The sequence below is a fragment of the Artemia franciscana genome, chromosome 2 (assembly GCF_032884065.1).
Source record: "Artemia franciscana chromosome 2, ASM3288406v1, whole genome shotgun sequence".
Classification (NCBI taxonomy): domain Eukaryota; kingdom Metazoa; phylum Arthropoda; class Branchiopoda; order Anostraca; family Artemiidae; genus Artemia; species Artemia franciscana.
Window position 1 is genome coordinate 31,037,560 of NC_088864.1, and position 17,012 is coordinate 31,054,571.

At 36.4% G+C, this 17,012-nt stretch overlaps 1 protein-coding gene across 1 annotated transcript in view; it reads right to left on the bottom strand.

The window, feature by feature from the left end:
• Positions 1-17,012, bottom strand: part of LOC136040147 (E3 ubiquitin-protein ligase SHPRH-like) — a 98,319-nt gene that overhangs the window by 72,487 nt on the left and 8,820 nt on the right. Inside the window, exons 2-3 of the mRNA XM_065724264.1 lie at positions 15,089-15,258; positions 269-1,186 (exon numbers count right to left, since the gene is read on the bottom strand). Of these exons, the coding sequence (XP_065580336.1) occupies positions 269-1,186; positions 15,089-15,258 (1,088 nt within the window). The remainder of the gene's footprint in view (positions 1-268; positions 1,187-15,088; positions 15,259-17,012) is intronic.

Sequence of the window (17,012 nt, forward strand, 5' to 3'; positions counted from 1 at the left end):
AATTTCAATTTTACCCTCTAGCAAGACTATACTGTGTCCCAGGCATAGCATCAATCCGAGCACTTTCGGTCTTCTAAAACAGATTATATCTAGAGACATCTGCGGGAATCTAGGATTGTTGAAATAAGCACGCCTTGTGACTTTGAAACACTCTCTAGATAATATGAAAATATTCGGTGTAAATTTAAAATAGGAACTGAAAAGTTTCTTTTCCTTCAAAGAGAATACATATTGATACTGCAAATTTAATAAGTATAAACTAATCTACCTGATAACTAATTCCTTTGTAAACATGCATCTTCAGTTTAATTTCTTTCAGGTGCTTCCCAAATTCTTCAATCCATTGGTAACTGATCGAACTTGGTGTAATAATAAGGGTTGCTTTTGATGGAACAGGAACTTCTTTTGTCCAGCATAGAGGACATATATAATCACCTCTCCAAGGATCTTCTAAATTATAATTTAAGCATCCAGCATGCTGCCTCCTTTTACATTTTGAACATTCAATTGTAACACCGTCTGTATTGTTACCACCACAGATGCAAAATAGCTGAGAATCTATAACAGGCAGAGATTTTTTGACAGTCGAATAAGCTTCTAACTGCGATTTAAGATAGGCTTCACGAGCTTCGCGAACAGATTTGCTTCTTTGACGCTTGACACACGTATTACAACTCGCACTTAAGCCACAGACTCGATCAACTACACATTGAATAGTTTGTTTTACTTTATCTTTACTGGAACGCCAACTTGTTGACGTAATGTCATAGCTCGTACCAATAGAAACTGACGTATCTTTCCCACACTCTTTGCACAGATGACGTGCCTTCTTAGGCTTTGTTGGCTCACAATAAGATATTTCATCTTTTTTATTACCAATTACAGCATCATTTTCAAATTTTGGTACTTCAGTAGAAGAGGCTGCCAAATTGTGATGATTGCCATCAAGATGTTCATTATTTTGTAAAAAATTAGCAGTTGCATCTTTTACCTCGTCACTTTCTGAGGGACAAGAAGTCAAAGGAGTCTTCACCTTTTCTGTTTTAGTGGCTATTTTCTGCCTACCTCTTGGGCTAGATTTTTTAACAGGAACTGTTGGTTTATCTAAGCGTCCATATTCTAGGTTAAATACTTCTGGTTCATTAGTCTTTCTTCTCCCTGTTGCAGCACTACGTCTTTCTAGCTCCTGAAATAGAAACAATAATCACGAACTGAGGTGATTATCACACAAAATCATTGGGTATGAACTTTAATTTCTTCCTCTAGTGTTGTCAACAGTTTCTCAAATATGTTTCAAGGCTCAACTTATTTTTGGTTTGTGGATTCGTATTATAGCATTAACAAAAAAAACACCTTAAAGGACGAGTGAAAAAATTTTTTATATACATTTTTGTTCCGTTTTTATGAATCGGACACAAATTTCGGAAGATGGGAGAGGGGGTTCAAACCCGGTACCTTCTCCCTGGATACGGCTTTGCATTTAATAAATATCATTAACTCAATGGTAGACTTTCAAAAATAGTGATATTAATAATTTACTTCAATAATACAATATGTCACAGAAAAGAAAATTCACGCAAAATATTAGAAATCGAATAAAAGGCTTCAATAGAACGACAAATGAAAAAAAATATAAACAGTTGTCAATGATTAACTTGACATATCTCGTGTCATGTCATGTCATGGTGTTACCATGACATATGCTTTAAAAATAAAATATTATCTCATTAAGAAGGGATGACCCAAAACAATACCCTAGCTGTCAATAAAATTTGTTTCGTACAGCAAAATAGAATAAGTAATGGTATGAGTAGTTTTGGTAGAAGCAGGCATTGTTATTTTCAACTTAGATGCAAATAGAATATCATTTGTAAAATTTGCAGGCTCCTTGACTTTAGACTACTTTATTGTAATCTCAGATGTCACCTCAGGTGTGTTGTCAACAAGTGGATATATCCTTAAAACCCAAATCAATACAAGAAACTACGAACTGTATTTAGGTTTTGGATGTCTATATTGCAATATCTACAACAAATATGTAATGAACCAGGAAGTAAATCTGTAAAAAAAAAATCAAATACTATTTATGAAATATGTACTTAATAAAACTCAGTCCGAGAAACCTGAAAAATTAAAGATCACCTTAACTCTAGCAATGTTATTTGGGTCCTAAGGGATCAAAGACTTCTACTGCCACACTGGGGCACCCCCGCCCGGGGGCCGTAAAGATAAGAGGAGGGGGAAGACGGCCCCTCAAATGTACAATCAGCAGTGACCACCGGCGTGTGCAAACGTCCTATAAGTTAGTAACCTTCTCCCAGTAATGGGTTAAGTTGCATGGCAACGCAAAACACCTTCGTTAGAGGATTCTCTATAGGGGGACAACTGAGGCAGGGCGTAGAGTCCGGATCTATGGAAAACAGCCTCTGCAAAGGGATGCCTTGAACCTGTTGTGATACCCCCAAGACTGGAGACCTTGCGGTCAACTCTATTCCCACATAAGGAGCGGTACCCTCGAGGGAATTATAGCATAGTAAACAATACAGCATTAGCACTATGCATCGGCACTGTTTCTGTTTTCTGTTTCTGTTTCTGTTTTTTCTTGCCTGGTTCTGCCTGTTTCTGTTTCTGTTTTTACAAAAAACAGAACAGAAAACAGAAACAGGCTACCTGTTTTTGTTTTACCTGTTTCTGTTTCTGTTCTGTTTTTTTTTTCATCTGTTTTTTTCCGTTTCTGTTTTTTTTTTATCTGTTTTCTGTTTTTTTTTTTCTGTTTTTTTTTCAAATGCCGCGCTATCTAGCGGGCATGATACCGAAACGCATGATACCTACCCGTACCTACCGTACCGAAACGCACATCTAGCAGGCATGATACCATGATACCGTTGATTTTTGAATTTAAACAAAAAGGGAATAGTTGTGGGAAAAGTCAAAGTCATGGCCAATTGTAGAAAAAAGCTAAGACCGATTGTCCAATTAAGTGGGCAGCCCAGTCAAGGTTAATTTTACCCCTTTGATTGCCGTTGTGACGGTCTCCCATTTATGCTACACCTCTCCGTGCATGCATGTCCCTTGACAATGCCGAAATAGAGTCAACCCGTTGACTACGGGTTGACTACTTGAAAATTTTCCTCTCATGCATGTCACTCCACAATGCTCAACTAGAGTCAACCTCTCATGCTAATTCACGGCGGGGTAAATCTGAGCGAAAGAGAGAGATAGAGAAAGAGAGAGAAGCTTGAACGCTATACAGTGGACATGGGCTAGATGGGAACCCCATATGACAATGTCTCTACTGTTGGTATATGTGTAGCGGATGGCTATTACCGCTTGAGCAACGGTCTAACCATTGACGGCTTTAAGGATTCGTGCTTTAAGCGGCAAACATGGGCTCAATGAAACCCCATATAAAAGAGGAATATAGCGTTGGTATTTACTTAGAGCAATGGGTTACCGCTAGAACAGCGGTCCAACAAGCCACGGCTTGAAGGCATCCGTACTTTAAGCGGTGAACCTAGACACCTTGGTATGTGTGTAGCGGAGGGTTATTACCACTTGAGCAATGGTCTAACCATAGAGCGTTATAGAGCGTTGGTATTTGCTTAGAGCAATGGGTTACCGCTATAGCGACGTTTTAAATAGCCTCTAACTTAAGCGGTGGACATAAGCTAGATGGGATGACTCTGTGTCTGTCTGGTATATATTAGCAAGCAGCGGTCTAAGTAGCCTCGGCTTGAAAGCATCCGTGCTTTAAGCGGTGAATATAGTGTTGGTATATGCTTTGAGCAATGGTTTACCGCTAAAGCAACGGTCTAAGAGCAACTAGGGTAAATTGTCAATTATAAATGACATTTAAGCTTGAAAGGAATATAGCGTTGGTATCACCCGATTGGACACATTTTATGACAAATTTCGCCCCCCCCCCCCCTAAAAATACGCTAGTGTGTTGAATTACACGAAGTTGCTCATCTTTTGTATGTGACTACAAGGATTTAACAAGAAGATGTTTTCTTTCCTATTAGAAATAGAAGAAGTAAGGAAAAAACAGGAAAAACAGCTGTTAAAACAGCTGTTTTTTTTTAAAAAACAGCTGTTTTCTGTTTTTTCAAAAAACAGAATAGATTACAGAAACAGGTCACCTGTTTTTGTTTGACCTGTTTCTGTTTCTGTTCTTTTTTTTTTCTAACTGTTTTTTTCTGTTTCTGTTTTTCTCAAAAACAGAAACAGTGCCGATGCTTAATTAGCACCGAATTATGACTAATGGATAATTCTTCTAGGCTTAGTCTATTTTGGTGGTCGTTTTCGGGCTGAAAAATATCTTCCTAGCTAATTTATCGACTATTGGTTGCCTCCCCATAGTAGCATAATATTGATAGGAATGAATATATAGTGAATCGGAGATAATAGGCTTGAGATTGCCTGTGCAGGATTCCAACTCTTGTTTATAGTGCTGAAAACCATGTTATGACCGAGATAGGCCAAGGATTGCACAAATCCTCCACTGATACTGGAGGTACCAGGAACTCCTTGCTGTCTAGTTCTAAGCCGGCTTAAGCACTTCGGTGTAGACTTGACAAGAGGTGTTGGTCCCCGTCCTTCACTGGTTTCCGAGACCATTGCTTTTCCTGAAGCAAAAATAATTTCAAGGATTTAAAGAATATGGAAATTAGAACTTGGCATATTACGACGCAAGGTAATAACTATTATAACGACATTTGACTGACGAATTCAGAAGCTTTGAACTGGACTTATTAGGAGTTTTAAAAACTTATATTCCACGGGTAGGAAACGTGAAATTAGGTGATACAGAATTTATTCACTCAAGCAGGAAGAATGGGGTATATAGACAGGGAGTAGGACTCGTAGTTAATAAGGAGGCTAGTAAGTCTCTTTAAGTTGGGAAGGTATTAATAATAAAATACTAGTCGCTCATTTTATGACTAAAAAGTGCAAGGTATCAGTCATGGTAGTATATGCCCCCATAAAACTGACTGATGGAGACAGCGGTGACTCAGAAGAATTTTACTTACACTTTTAGAAACAAATAAACAGTGTTCCAGGTAGAAACGAATAGTAAGGAGTCTATATGTCCGATCGCTCCAAGGAAAATTACATTCTGTGCCCCCATACCCCTACACTCCTCCGGTCTTGGAAAAAATTACGTCCTATGTCCTTCTCATGCCCCACTCTACGTTGGTCCTACCCCGGGATAGGCAATACTCCTGTGGCCCTAGGGGAAATTTTGCATTGTTTGATGGGCAGTGAATTCTTAATTAACTAGTTATTCATATTTGCATTATTGGAGGGGTAGTAAATTCTTAATTAATTAGCTGTTCCAGTTTTTGAACCTTTTTCTCATTCTCTGGGATTAGCAGCCTTGCTTTCCTGTTAACATAAAAAATCTCATCTTCAGCGAGCACAATAATAATGTATTCATATGTTGATTTAAGACTCTTTGAAACTAGTATCTCTTAACCGGATTAAGTCGGAACGATGGATATCTTTCTTCTACATAGGCTACCTGCTGTCATTTTGCAATGAAAAAAGTTTCTTAGATTTCCGTTTTACTAATTGTAGACTGAATTAAATGTTCATGAAAAATAATTGGACGAAAATTTGATTTAATACTTAATGCAAATATTTGATGGAAAAGGTATATAAAGAGGTGTTGGGTTGGTTTTTTCAATGGTATCTTAAAGAGGAATATCAATATTAAAAATTCATCTGTTAAAATATTAATTTTCAAAAAATTTTCCACAAAATAAGTTTTTCAAAGAAAAGTAAAGAACTCGATTAAACAAAAAATGAGCAAAAATAAAATCAAATAATCTACCAAGCGTAAAACTACCACAAGCCACCGTCGATAAATAAATGAAACCCAAAAAGAACAGAAATTACAATAAATAACATAGTCAAACTCAAAACGAGCAGAAATTAACGTGAGTGGGGCTCAAAACCCCTATGTCTTCCCAAGGCCAGAACATAAATTGCACTTTACTGAAAAAGTACAAATGAATATGCATTGTCAGATATTATACACATACTGATATTTATTAATCAAAATGTCAATAATATTTGATTTTTTAAAGCTATAACAGTAAAAACATTCAATTTTTCAGGAAGGTGCAAATTATGTTCTTGCCTTGGGAAGGCATAGGGGTTTTGAGCTCGTTTGAGCTCATTTATTGGTAGTAGTTTTACGCTTTGTAGTTATTTGGTTTTATTTTTGCTCATTTTTGGTTTAATGGAATTCTTTACTTTTCTCTGAAAAACATATTTTGTGGAAAAAGCTTTTTTTAATTAATTTCTGTTCGTTTTATATTGACGAAGTCTTTTCAGGGAAAAATAAAAAAATAGTTTAAATCTTTTCGGTTTTTCAAGACTTTACACTTTGGTCTGCTATTTGTATTCTAGAGAAAAATTTTCAGCAATTTTTAACAAATACACCCTTTTAAAAATCTGGACGCCAATAACAGCATTTAATTTTATTTCCTACCCCTCTTAGTTGACCTGAAATAGAAAACTTGATACTATTCGCAAAATAATCTGTCTATACTCTTTGACAGCTTGGATACACGTACACTATTCTGATTTGGTTAAATTTTAAGAGCATAAATAGAAATAGAAGTAGCCCCGAAAGTTTGAACATAATACCTTTAGTCGTTCTTGGGATACTGCTAAGATTCTTTATTGAGAATTAGTATTAAGACATTGTATTTTGATTTAATCTTAAGGCAACATTTAATTTTTAAACATAATGGGCAAATTGCATAAAAGTGGGGGGGTGGTTGACCTACGCAATAGCCCAAGAGATACAGTTACAAGACCGTTCAGCTACGCTGAACAAAATGGCTAACTTAAATTTGGTTGGAAGTGTTTACAAAATTCTGAGCTAAAGAGGAGGGTTGATTGCCCTCCAGTCACTTTTGACTCTTAAAAAGGTTACTAGAACTTTGAATTTCCAACCAAATCAGCTCCTTTAAAATATTGATGATGTTACTTACTATGATAGAGCAGCGCTGCCTAAGATATTACTTATATGCCCTTTTAATGCTTGCATGCATGTAGTTTTTTCGTTCAATCGAAATTTCCCCTAAACGTTTCAAGTTAATGCCCTTAAGTGTCAGTATACACATAGTGGCTTCTGGCTAGTTCAAAATCTGTCACAATCTACCCTGAGAGGTCTAACTTTATAATGTAAGCCGTCATTGTGATATTGCTTTGTCACCTTGTTTACAATCTACATGATCCTAGTTCGTTTTGATTTAGTTCAGCATCGGCCTAAATATTTCTTGAAATCTTCATCTTAATACCCTTAGCTTGTATAGTAGCATTAATAGCAGTATGCACATAGCACCATTTTTTCAACATCCCCTTCAATACGCGATGGAATTTTTAACTTAATACCATCAACCGGTCCTGAAGCATTGCTGATACGTCCTCTTGACAACCTATGTAAGCATAGCGTGTTTCGATTTATTTCAATAAAGTTGTATTGCCTAAAATTTTCGCTTTAATACCCTTAAATTTTATTAGTAGTATTAGTAAAACCAGTAGAGATAGCAGTAGCAGTAGGTGTAGAGTTAATAGTAGCAGTCTGAGCTTTGGTAGCAGTAGTAGTAGTGACAATAATAATAATAGTAGCAGTAGTAGTTGTTGTAGGAGTAGAAGCAGTAGTACTGTACAAATATTGTCTTTTGGTTAGTTCAACATCCCCCACAACAAGCGTTGTAAGTTTTAATTTGACTTACGAAACTGTTCCTAAGATATTGCTGATATGCTCCTTTGATCCGTATGACCTGCATACGGATAGCAGGTTTTCATTCGTAAAATAGAATTTTTCAGAAATATTCTCTGAAAATTTCACCTCCATACCCTTAGATATAGTTGTAATAGTAGTCACAGCAGTAGTATTACAACTCAATTCAATACAATTAGCCATTGCTATGATATTGTCGATTTGCTCGTTTGATAGCCTGTATATTCATATACTTCTTCTTTTTCATCTCTCTTCTCATTTTCATCTTGATGCTCTTCCTTGCAAGTAGTTGCGATGGAAGTGGTAGTTGAAGCAATAGTAGTAGTAGTAGTAGTGAAACTAGTAAATGTTGCAGTAGCAGTAGTAATGGTAGTAGTGTGCACATATTAGATTTTGGTCTATTGACCTTCCCCTTTAAGTATTCTCTCAGAGTTCCTACTTGATACACAAATCAATTCTTGAGATGCACTCTTTTGACAATCTAAGTACACATAGTGTATTTTGTTAGTTAGAATTTGCAATCAATGTTCTCTCAAATTTCATCTTTATAAATTTAGCCTTAATAGTGGTAGTATGACAGTAGTTGCGTTGGTAGTTAGGAGAATTGTTGCAGCGTTGGTGTTTTAGCGGTATAGAAGTAACAGAAGTAACAGCAGTATTAATAGATGTACTAGTCTGTACATCTTGCCTTTTGGTCAGTTGAACGTCCCTCTCGTGATGCCCCAGAAGTTTTACCTTGACACGTTAAGCCATTCCAAAAATATTGTCGATGTGCGCTTTTGACACCCTTTTGACGCACTTTTTATCCTAACACTGTAAAATTTACAAGTTGTTGCAATTGAAGTAGTAGCTGGAGTAGTTTAGTTGCAGTAGTAGCATAAGGAAAAGTAGCTGTGGTATTAGTGTTAGTAGTGACAAGCATATATTGCCTTTTTTCAATTGATCTTCCCCTTTAAGTATTCTACGAAAAATTCAACTTAATACCCATATCAATTCTTGAGATACGCCTTTTGACAATCTACATGCGCATAGTGGGCTTTGATTTAGTTCAAATTCCTCCTTAATATTTTGTCAAACTTTCACCTTCATACCCGTAACCTTAATAGTACTAACATCATAGTAGTAGTGATAGTAGTAGGAACGGTAGTAGCAGTAATGGTGTATATTTATTAGTAGTAAAAGTAGTAGCAGCAGTATTAATAACAATAGTAACAGTTACATTTTGCCTTTTGATTAACTGAACATCCCACTCATGATGCCCCTAAAGTTTCCTCTTGGTATGATAAGCCGTTCAAAAAACATTGCTGATACGCCGGTATCAGCGACATCCCCAAACACATAATCACTGAGCTTTTCAACAATGCTGAAAAAATTATGTCTCACAACTTTAGTTGGATTTTTGTTATGGAAAATGATAGGCGTGGGGGGGGGGGGTTCTCAGACTCTTAAAAAGGACACTATACCTTCCACTTCAAAATGAAATGCGATTCATCTGAATTTAACACGACCACGATTCCATAAGAACCTTACAAACCCAAAGGGCATAACTTAAAGCCCTTGCTCCAGCACTCTGGGGGATGTTCTAACCTTGGAGGCATTGTTATATGTTCTTTTGACTTTTTTTAAACAAAATTTTCATCGCACAATTTCAATCATATACATTTAGTAAAAATAGGGGTAATTGGGGGAGGGGCTAGTTGACCTCGATCACTATTGACCCTTAAAACGGATCTAGAACTTCCAATTTCAGCCAAATGAGCCACCTCTAAAGTTTATACAACCATCCTTTTGTAAGAATCTCAAATGCATCAGAGGCATAATTAAAACCCTTACCTTTAGGCTCTGGTGGTTTGTATAAACCTCAAAAACCTAGTTATATGATCTTTGGACTATTTTGAACAACAGGCCTGTCTCAAAATATCTATTGGATGCATCTCAGGAAAACACAACGTGCTTGTGCATGGAGTGGGGAGGGTAGCTGCGCTCTGATTACTTTGACTCATAAAAAGGACACTAGAACTTCTGATTACAAATCCAACGAAACCCATCCAAAGCATATACGACCACCCTTTCTATAAGAACCTTATATACCCCCAGGGCATAACTTACATCCCTTGCCCTGAGAGCGTTAGGGGGTGGGGGTCTTCCTCACAGACATAATTTCCGGACCCTTCAACAACGATGAACAAAATTGTTATAGCCAAATTTTGATTGAATGTGTTAAGGGAAATGGTGAGCGTGGAGGGGCTGGTTGCTCTCAAATCACTGACTGTTAATAAGGGCAAATTCCAATTTCAAACCAAATGAGCCTAATCTGAAGTTTATACGACCGCCCATTCCATAAAAATTTATGTGCCTTCATGATATAACTTACAACCTTATCCCCAGGGAGCTGGGGGGTGTCAATCCTAAAGGCATTATTACATGTTCTTTGGACTATTTTGAACAAAATCACTATTTCCTAATTTCAATCAGATGCGTTTAGTGAAAAGAGGGATTGTCAGGAAGGGGAGAGCTAAATGCCCTCCATCACTTTCGACGCTACAAAGGAGCTCCAATTTTCAACCAAATGAACCTCTTCTAAAGTTAAAGAACTATCCCTTCCGTAAAAATCTTAAATGCCCCGCAGCATAACTTACAACCCTCTCTTCAGGCTCTGGTGGTTTGTATCAAGCCCAAAAGCCTTGTTACATAACATTTGGACTATTTCGAATAAAATGACTGCCTCAAAATTTTTATTCGATGTATTTAAGGAGAAAACGACGTGTTGATGGGAGATAGCTGCCCTCAGATCCTTTGACTCTTAAAAAGGGTACTAGAAATTTATATTACCAATCCAATGAGACCTTTCCAAAGTGTATACGACCACCCCTATTCTATAAGAATTTTCAATGCCCCCCGGGGCATAACTTTAAACCCTTGCCCTGAGAGCTGTGGGGGCATGATTATCTTTCTCAAAGACATAATTTCTGGACCCTTCGGCTTTCATGAATAAATTTGCTATCTCCAGATTTTAATCAGACGTCTTTGGAGGAATGATGAGTATGGGTGGGGGATGGTTGCTCTCAAATCACTTTTGACTCTTGAAAAGGGTACCATAACTTTCGATTTCAAATCAAGTGAGTCCCATCTGAAGTTAATACAACCATTCATTCTATAAAAAACCTTATTTGCCTCAAGGCATAACTTACAACCTTTGCCCTGAAGGCTGTAGGGGGGAGGGGTCATTCTCAAAGACATAATTACCAGGCCTTTCAACTATGTTGCAAAAAGGGCTATCTCAACATTTCGATTGGATGTGTTTAGGAAAGAGTGAGCACGGGAGGGGGGTTAGTTGCGCTTCCATCACTTTCGACTATTAAAAAGGGCACTAGCCGTTTCAATTTTCAATCGAATGAGCCCTGTTTCTATGACAACAATTCCTATAAAAAAAACCTTAAATGCCCCCAGGGCTTATTTACAACCCTTGGTCTGAGGGCTGGGGGGAACTTGTCATCCTCAGAAACACAATTTACAGAACTTTCAGCTAACTTGAATAAAATGGGTATCACAAATTTTGATTGAATGTGTTTGGGGAAAGGGTGGACGAGGGAGTGGGGTTAGTTGCCCCCCAATCACTTTCGACTATGAAAAGGGCACTAGGCATTTCAATTTGCAATCGAACGAGTCCTTTTTGAAGTTTCTACGACAACTTCTTTGACACAAAGTACCCTGGTCTAAGACAAAAAAAAAATACATTGTGCAAATATCGTTCTTTACTTAGGCAGCGCTATTGTGTCGCCTATGATAAACCTGATTTTTAATAATGAGTAAGGTCCCCTAGGAAGAAGGGGAGGATCCCCTCCAAAAAAAACGAAAAATGTTTTTTCCCCTTTTTATTCTAGGAGAATGCCAGAAGCTAGCAACAAAGAAATTCAGGACCACTGTGGAAATATTACAACAATTGAATACTCCTGGAATAGCTGATATTAATTATAAATCAAGTGATAAATTGGAGAGAACTAAGCCTTTACAAGAATTAAGCTTTTAATCTAGCTCCTTTTTAACCTAGTTTCCATAATTAAAAATTATTCTTCTTCCCACATCCTGTTACTCTTTCCACTAAAGCCTGATCCCTCACCAAAAATGTTTCAAGGTGGAAAAATAGAAAAAAAAAACTATTTTTCACAATGTCTCGGGGGAATACAAGTGCTCATTTTATTAATATTTGTTTTTAACAAGAAAGTTTTCGGCTTAGATATTTTGAAAGCCAGTTTAAAATAAATTCCTTTCAATCATAATCTGACCTTTTTAAGTCAAAGAAGGCTAACAGTTAAAGTAACTATAGAAAATCTAGTGTCAAAAAATGTGATGGGGGATTGGTCAAAATCATACACATACTCATATACACACAGTTACATGTGTATATTCATATACATAGTTATAGACACACTCACAGTTATACATCCACTCATACACACGGCAATAACCAAAGAGATCGAATCTCATTCCAATTTTTAGTTATTTTGTATAATTAAACACCAATTTGGTTCAAAACTAGGTCAGACAAGGTGAGATTGAGATTGATACTGGTGAGATTGAGGAAGGGGGAGTTGTTGTCCGAGAAATTGGCAGTGTTGCAGGGATGAAAACCCTGTCACACCTCCTGACGGCTTACAATATGAAACGGGAGCGGGGAGGGGTTAATGACCCTTTCACGGAAATTCAATCTATGATAAAATAGAATGATTCATCCCCTAAAATCGGTTCTGATGATTTTAATGATTTATTTAATATTAATTACGAGGCGGTGAATTGTGATTCTGTTCTTTCAACTCCTCCCAATATTTCAACAGACATTACTCCAGCTCACCCAAGAGCCATCGATCAACAGAGTGTATCAGGGAATAACTTTGTTTGGGTTGACCCCCTCAGCCTTGATACACTCGAGATTATCATCAGTGAGCTGGAGGATTTCACACCTCAATACACCCCCTAATTCACCATGATACTATTGACGTTGACGTGAGGGAAGTTGTTATGAAACAAAGTGGTAGCAGTGCGGGCAATGGAACCCCGAAGGTTTACAACATAATTTTACGCATTATAACTCTGCATTGGGCAATTTAAATATTTGTAGGGTGCATTTGAGGACCCACTCCATTCTTTTATTGAATGTATCATCTGAATCGATCCAACTGACATACTGCACTCAAATGTTAGCAATATTCGAGCCGCTCTTCAACAACAGATTCGTGAAAGGGGAGGGGGGGCTAGTTTTAAAGCATCCATCTCGCAAAAGATTTTTCATTTAAACGAGAATTCGGGTGATGTATTTTCAGTTTACATGTCAACTGAATCCCAAATACTTATTTGGACTTACATGATTTGAGGATGCATTTTGGGTTGGGTTGATAGTCTGATAACGAAATTGGATAATTATAGTGAGAGGTGTAGTGGGTTGATGGTTTTGTTTGTTGAGAAGTCAAATTTAAATATCGGTAAAATTCATATGCAGTTTATTTTACGAGGCAGCAGGGGAGATTTTTTTTAAAATATAATTCAGATTGAAGCGGTTGCCAGGGTGTACAAAAATTTTTTTTTAAAAACAGGACTGGAAAGCTTCAAATATGCCTTTCTCGTTGCTACACATATACCATTGGCTTGAGATACTAATAGCATACATTAGGACAATTTAGAAATTAACGGGGGTGGTGCTAGTGGCGGGTTCTCCAAAGTAGATTTTAAATGTTTAACAGTTTGACATCCAGTAAAACTAAAAAAAACATTAATATTTTCGAGTGGGCTAATGAACATTTATGAATTGGTGTTAATATGTTTTTCCTGGGGATCGTATAATTAAAACTGACCCGACTGGACAACTTGCTGGCGAAAAGCTGGATGCAGTTTTCATGGATATTAACTCCCTCTATCCATCGGCGATGTCACACTACTTTTTCCCATGTGGTAATTACAAATGGCTTGACAATCCTTGTGATTCAAGTTCCCCAACATTGTCAATATTGAGTAGATTGTGTATGTGCGTGTTTTAAAGCCATAGGGTAATTATTACAAGAAGGAAAAACAAAACACCACAGACTCAACATTATTTACAGCACTCACCCCCGCTTTCCTCCCCAAAAAATCTTTCCCATATTTATCCATAGTTCAATATAGTTTTTAATTTTTTTACAATTTTTTTCATATGTGCTTCAAGGATTCCATACACTTGATTAATACACTCCATACACATACATACATTTCATACACATCACACATACATACACTTCATACACATGATTAATATTTAATCATTTACTACCATTCTCTAAATACTCCCTGGGAAACCCGGAATCGAAACAGGTTTCAATATTTACGTATTTACCACGTTGGATTGGAGAGGAAGGACTAATGTTGAGATTACAGGGAGCATAAGGGTCTATATTAGCCCTTCCAATCATGCAGATTAAAATTCCTTTAGCGAATAACATTTTCGACAATTCGGAGGCTGCCATATCTATCAACATGTAAAATATACACTTGACTTCTTTTGATTTCAAACGACTTTATAACAACATTAGCCTCATATTTGTAACCACTAGTTTAATCCCTTCTATATATATACATATATATATACATATATTCCCCTCCCACTTGGAATTGGTTCAAGATCCAAAAATTTATAGCTAGAATCAAGTGCTTACTTGCTGTCGAGTTTGGTTGAGATCTGGCAACTCTTTCTGAAGGATTGTTAGTTGTGACCCATTTAGGAACCATCTTCCTCAAAGAGGCTGTATAAGATCCTGACACACAAAGCAAAATTTTTGCACTAGTCTTTGCCTATCAATCTGGGTTGGAATCTAAGAGCCCCTATTAGTTGATGTTCAAGTGCAAGATTCTGAAAAATATCCCTTTTGCTCCCCAACTATGAATTAGATCCTTGCTAGACGTGTTTTACTCTACTCCTTTTCTATTAATTTCTGCACATACAAATTTTTTGGATATTTGATTAAAATTGAAAGTTTGATGAGAAAATACAAAATAATTAACAATGCAGTTTGGCTACTCCAGAATAATTTCCCAGTTATCTTAAGTGGTAGAGATAATCGCAGGTTCTACGATAGTTCTAAATTATATGACCCTTAATGAGATTATTTTTAGAACTAGTGCAGCTTTCTTTTGCTTCTTGTTTACATTATTTAGCAGGCTAGAAAAAAGATGATACTAGCCAGTATATTCAAAATTTAACAGTACCACTGAGTCTTTCCAAAAGGCAATAAATCAATAATTTTCCCTCCTTAAAGGTTTATATGTTCGTTTTTACCCTATTAGGACTTAGTAGTAGCTTACTATGGTGGTGTTTCCAATAGGTAATAAATCCCTTTGAACATCAAGCTCCCTCTGATTTTCAACAATCAAAGCAAGAACTTCAAGAGTCTTTCCAAGGCCCATTTCGTCGGCCAAGATTCCTCCTTTTACAGCAGCATACATGGTTTGCATACCATTGACCAAGGATTCCCCTAGAAAGAAATTAAGGAAAGTAGTGACACTGAATTGGGGGTAAAAATATAAATTCATCACAGCCCAAATTTGTCTGAGATCAACACGGCAGTGCTAAGTTACACCAGTTTCATGACTATATTCACCTTCGAGCGTCACCACTCCTTGAGTGCCAGTCTGATCAACTTCTAAAATTTTTCTAGTCTTGGAAGTCTATAGTTTTTTCTTAGGCATATAATTAATCAATTCATTGAAACAAATTGTAAGTAAAGAATGACTTGTGCTGATAGTAACCAAAACTAAACAAAGGGCATTTTACAATAAGTATGTGTATATACATATATGTATATATATACATATATATATATATATATATATATATATATATATATATATATATATATATATATATATATATATATATATATATATATATATATATATATATATATAAAAGTGGATTAAAAAAGTGGATGTAGTGAAGATGCAAAAAAGTAGAATAGCCAAGACATATAGTTGTTTTTGTCGTTTTTTTTTTCAGTTGAAAAAATTTAGTAGAAGAGGATGATAAGTTTGTGAGTTGTGATTAAATGCTGAAAAACAAAATTCCAAGAGTGGCCAAGCATAGCTCTGAAACGTTGACACTTTGGAAGGCTTAAAATTGGTCAACATTTTCCAAAGGAAATTTTTAAGAGAGTTCTGAAGGTAGTCATTTGACAAGTGTTTATCAAACAACATACTGTACAAAAAGTATGGTTCGATCCCATTTTTTAGGGCTACGACATAAGAAAAGTTAATATGACTAAGGCACATTTCTAAAAAGATGAAGGATGACTGTTAACCAAATGTTATACTTTTTTATCATCCATCTGGGGCTATATGTAAAGCGGGTCATCCCATAACATGAAAGGAGTAGGCTGGAAGAAAGGACTCAAATGAAACTGGAACACCTCGGGATTTGGCAAATAGTGAACCTTGAATAAGGTGGCATCGAGGAGGACCATGTGCAGTTATCTTGACCTCAGATGGCTTGGTGCTATAGTGAGTTGATAGCAATGATAGTAGTGTATGCATCAAAGCGATTTCTATGATGACTCCAAACAGTTAAAATTCATTAAGCCTACAATTACCCATTAAAAGTTCTAAGCCTGAAACAAATTTGCCAAATTTAGAAACCAGGAGCAAAGTGCCCTTAAAAAGTGAGTTAGCTGGATGACAACTGCACCATCAAATTCAGCATATTACCCAACTTTCGAGCTACAGAGGTTTCAAGCCCCAACACATCAAAATATAGGTTATTCAAATACGAATAGCAAGTTTCAGTGTCCTTTTTAAGCAGCAAAAGAGATATTACCATGACAAGATAGCAAATGCTATTAGTGAAAATTTTGAAATAATCAATTTAAATTAGCTTTTATGCTAATTATGACAATAGCTAATCATGAAATTAGATATAGCCATTTCTGAGATACTTTAAAATTATCAAAAACTGTTGTAAATATCCATTATCAAGCTTCCATAGCATAAAGTTGCAAGGTGGTGTGTTGTTTCTCAAAGCTAAATATGGATTCCACTGCAAATAAACAATCAATATACATAAATATTTTTAAGCTTCATTTAACTGAGTTGATTCACCTGAAACATGATTATGTACAATGGTGTTTAGTTGCGCATTTGCTCTTAGGCATAACATTAGGTGATCTTTCAGTGTGTGTGTGGAGGGGGGGATTGATACATTGAGCGATGTTTCAAGAAAATGGGGTTAATTGTTGTA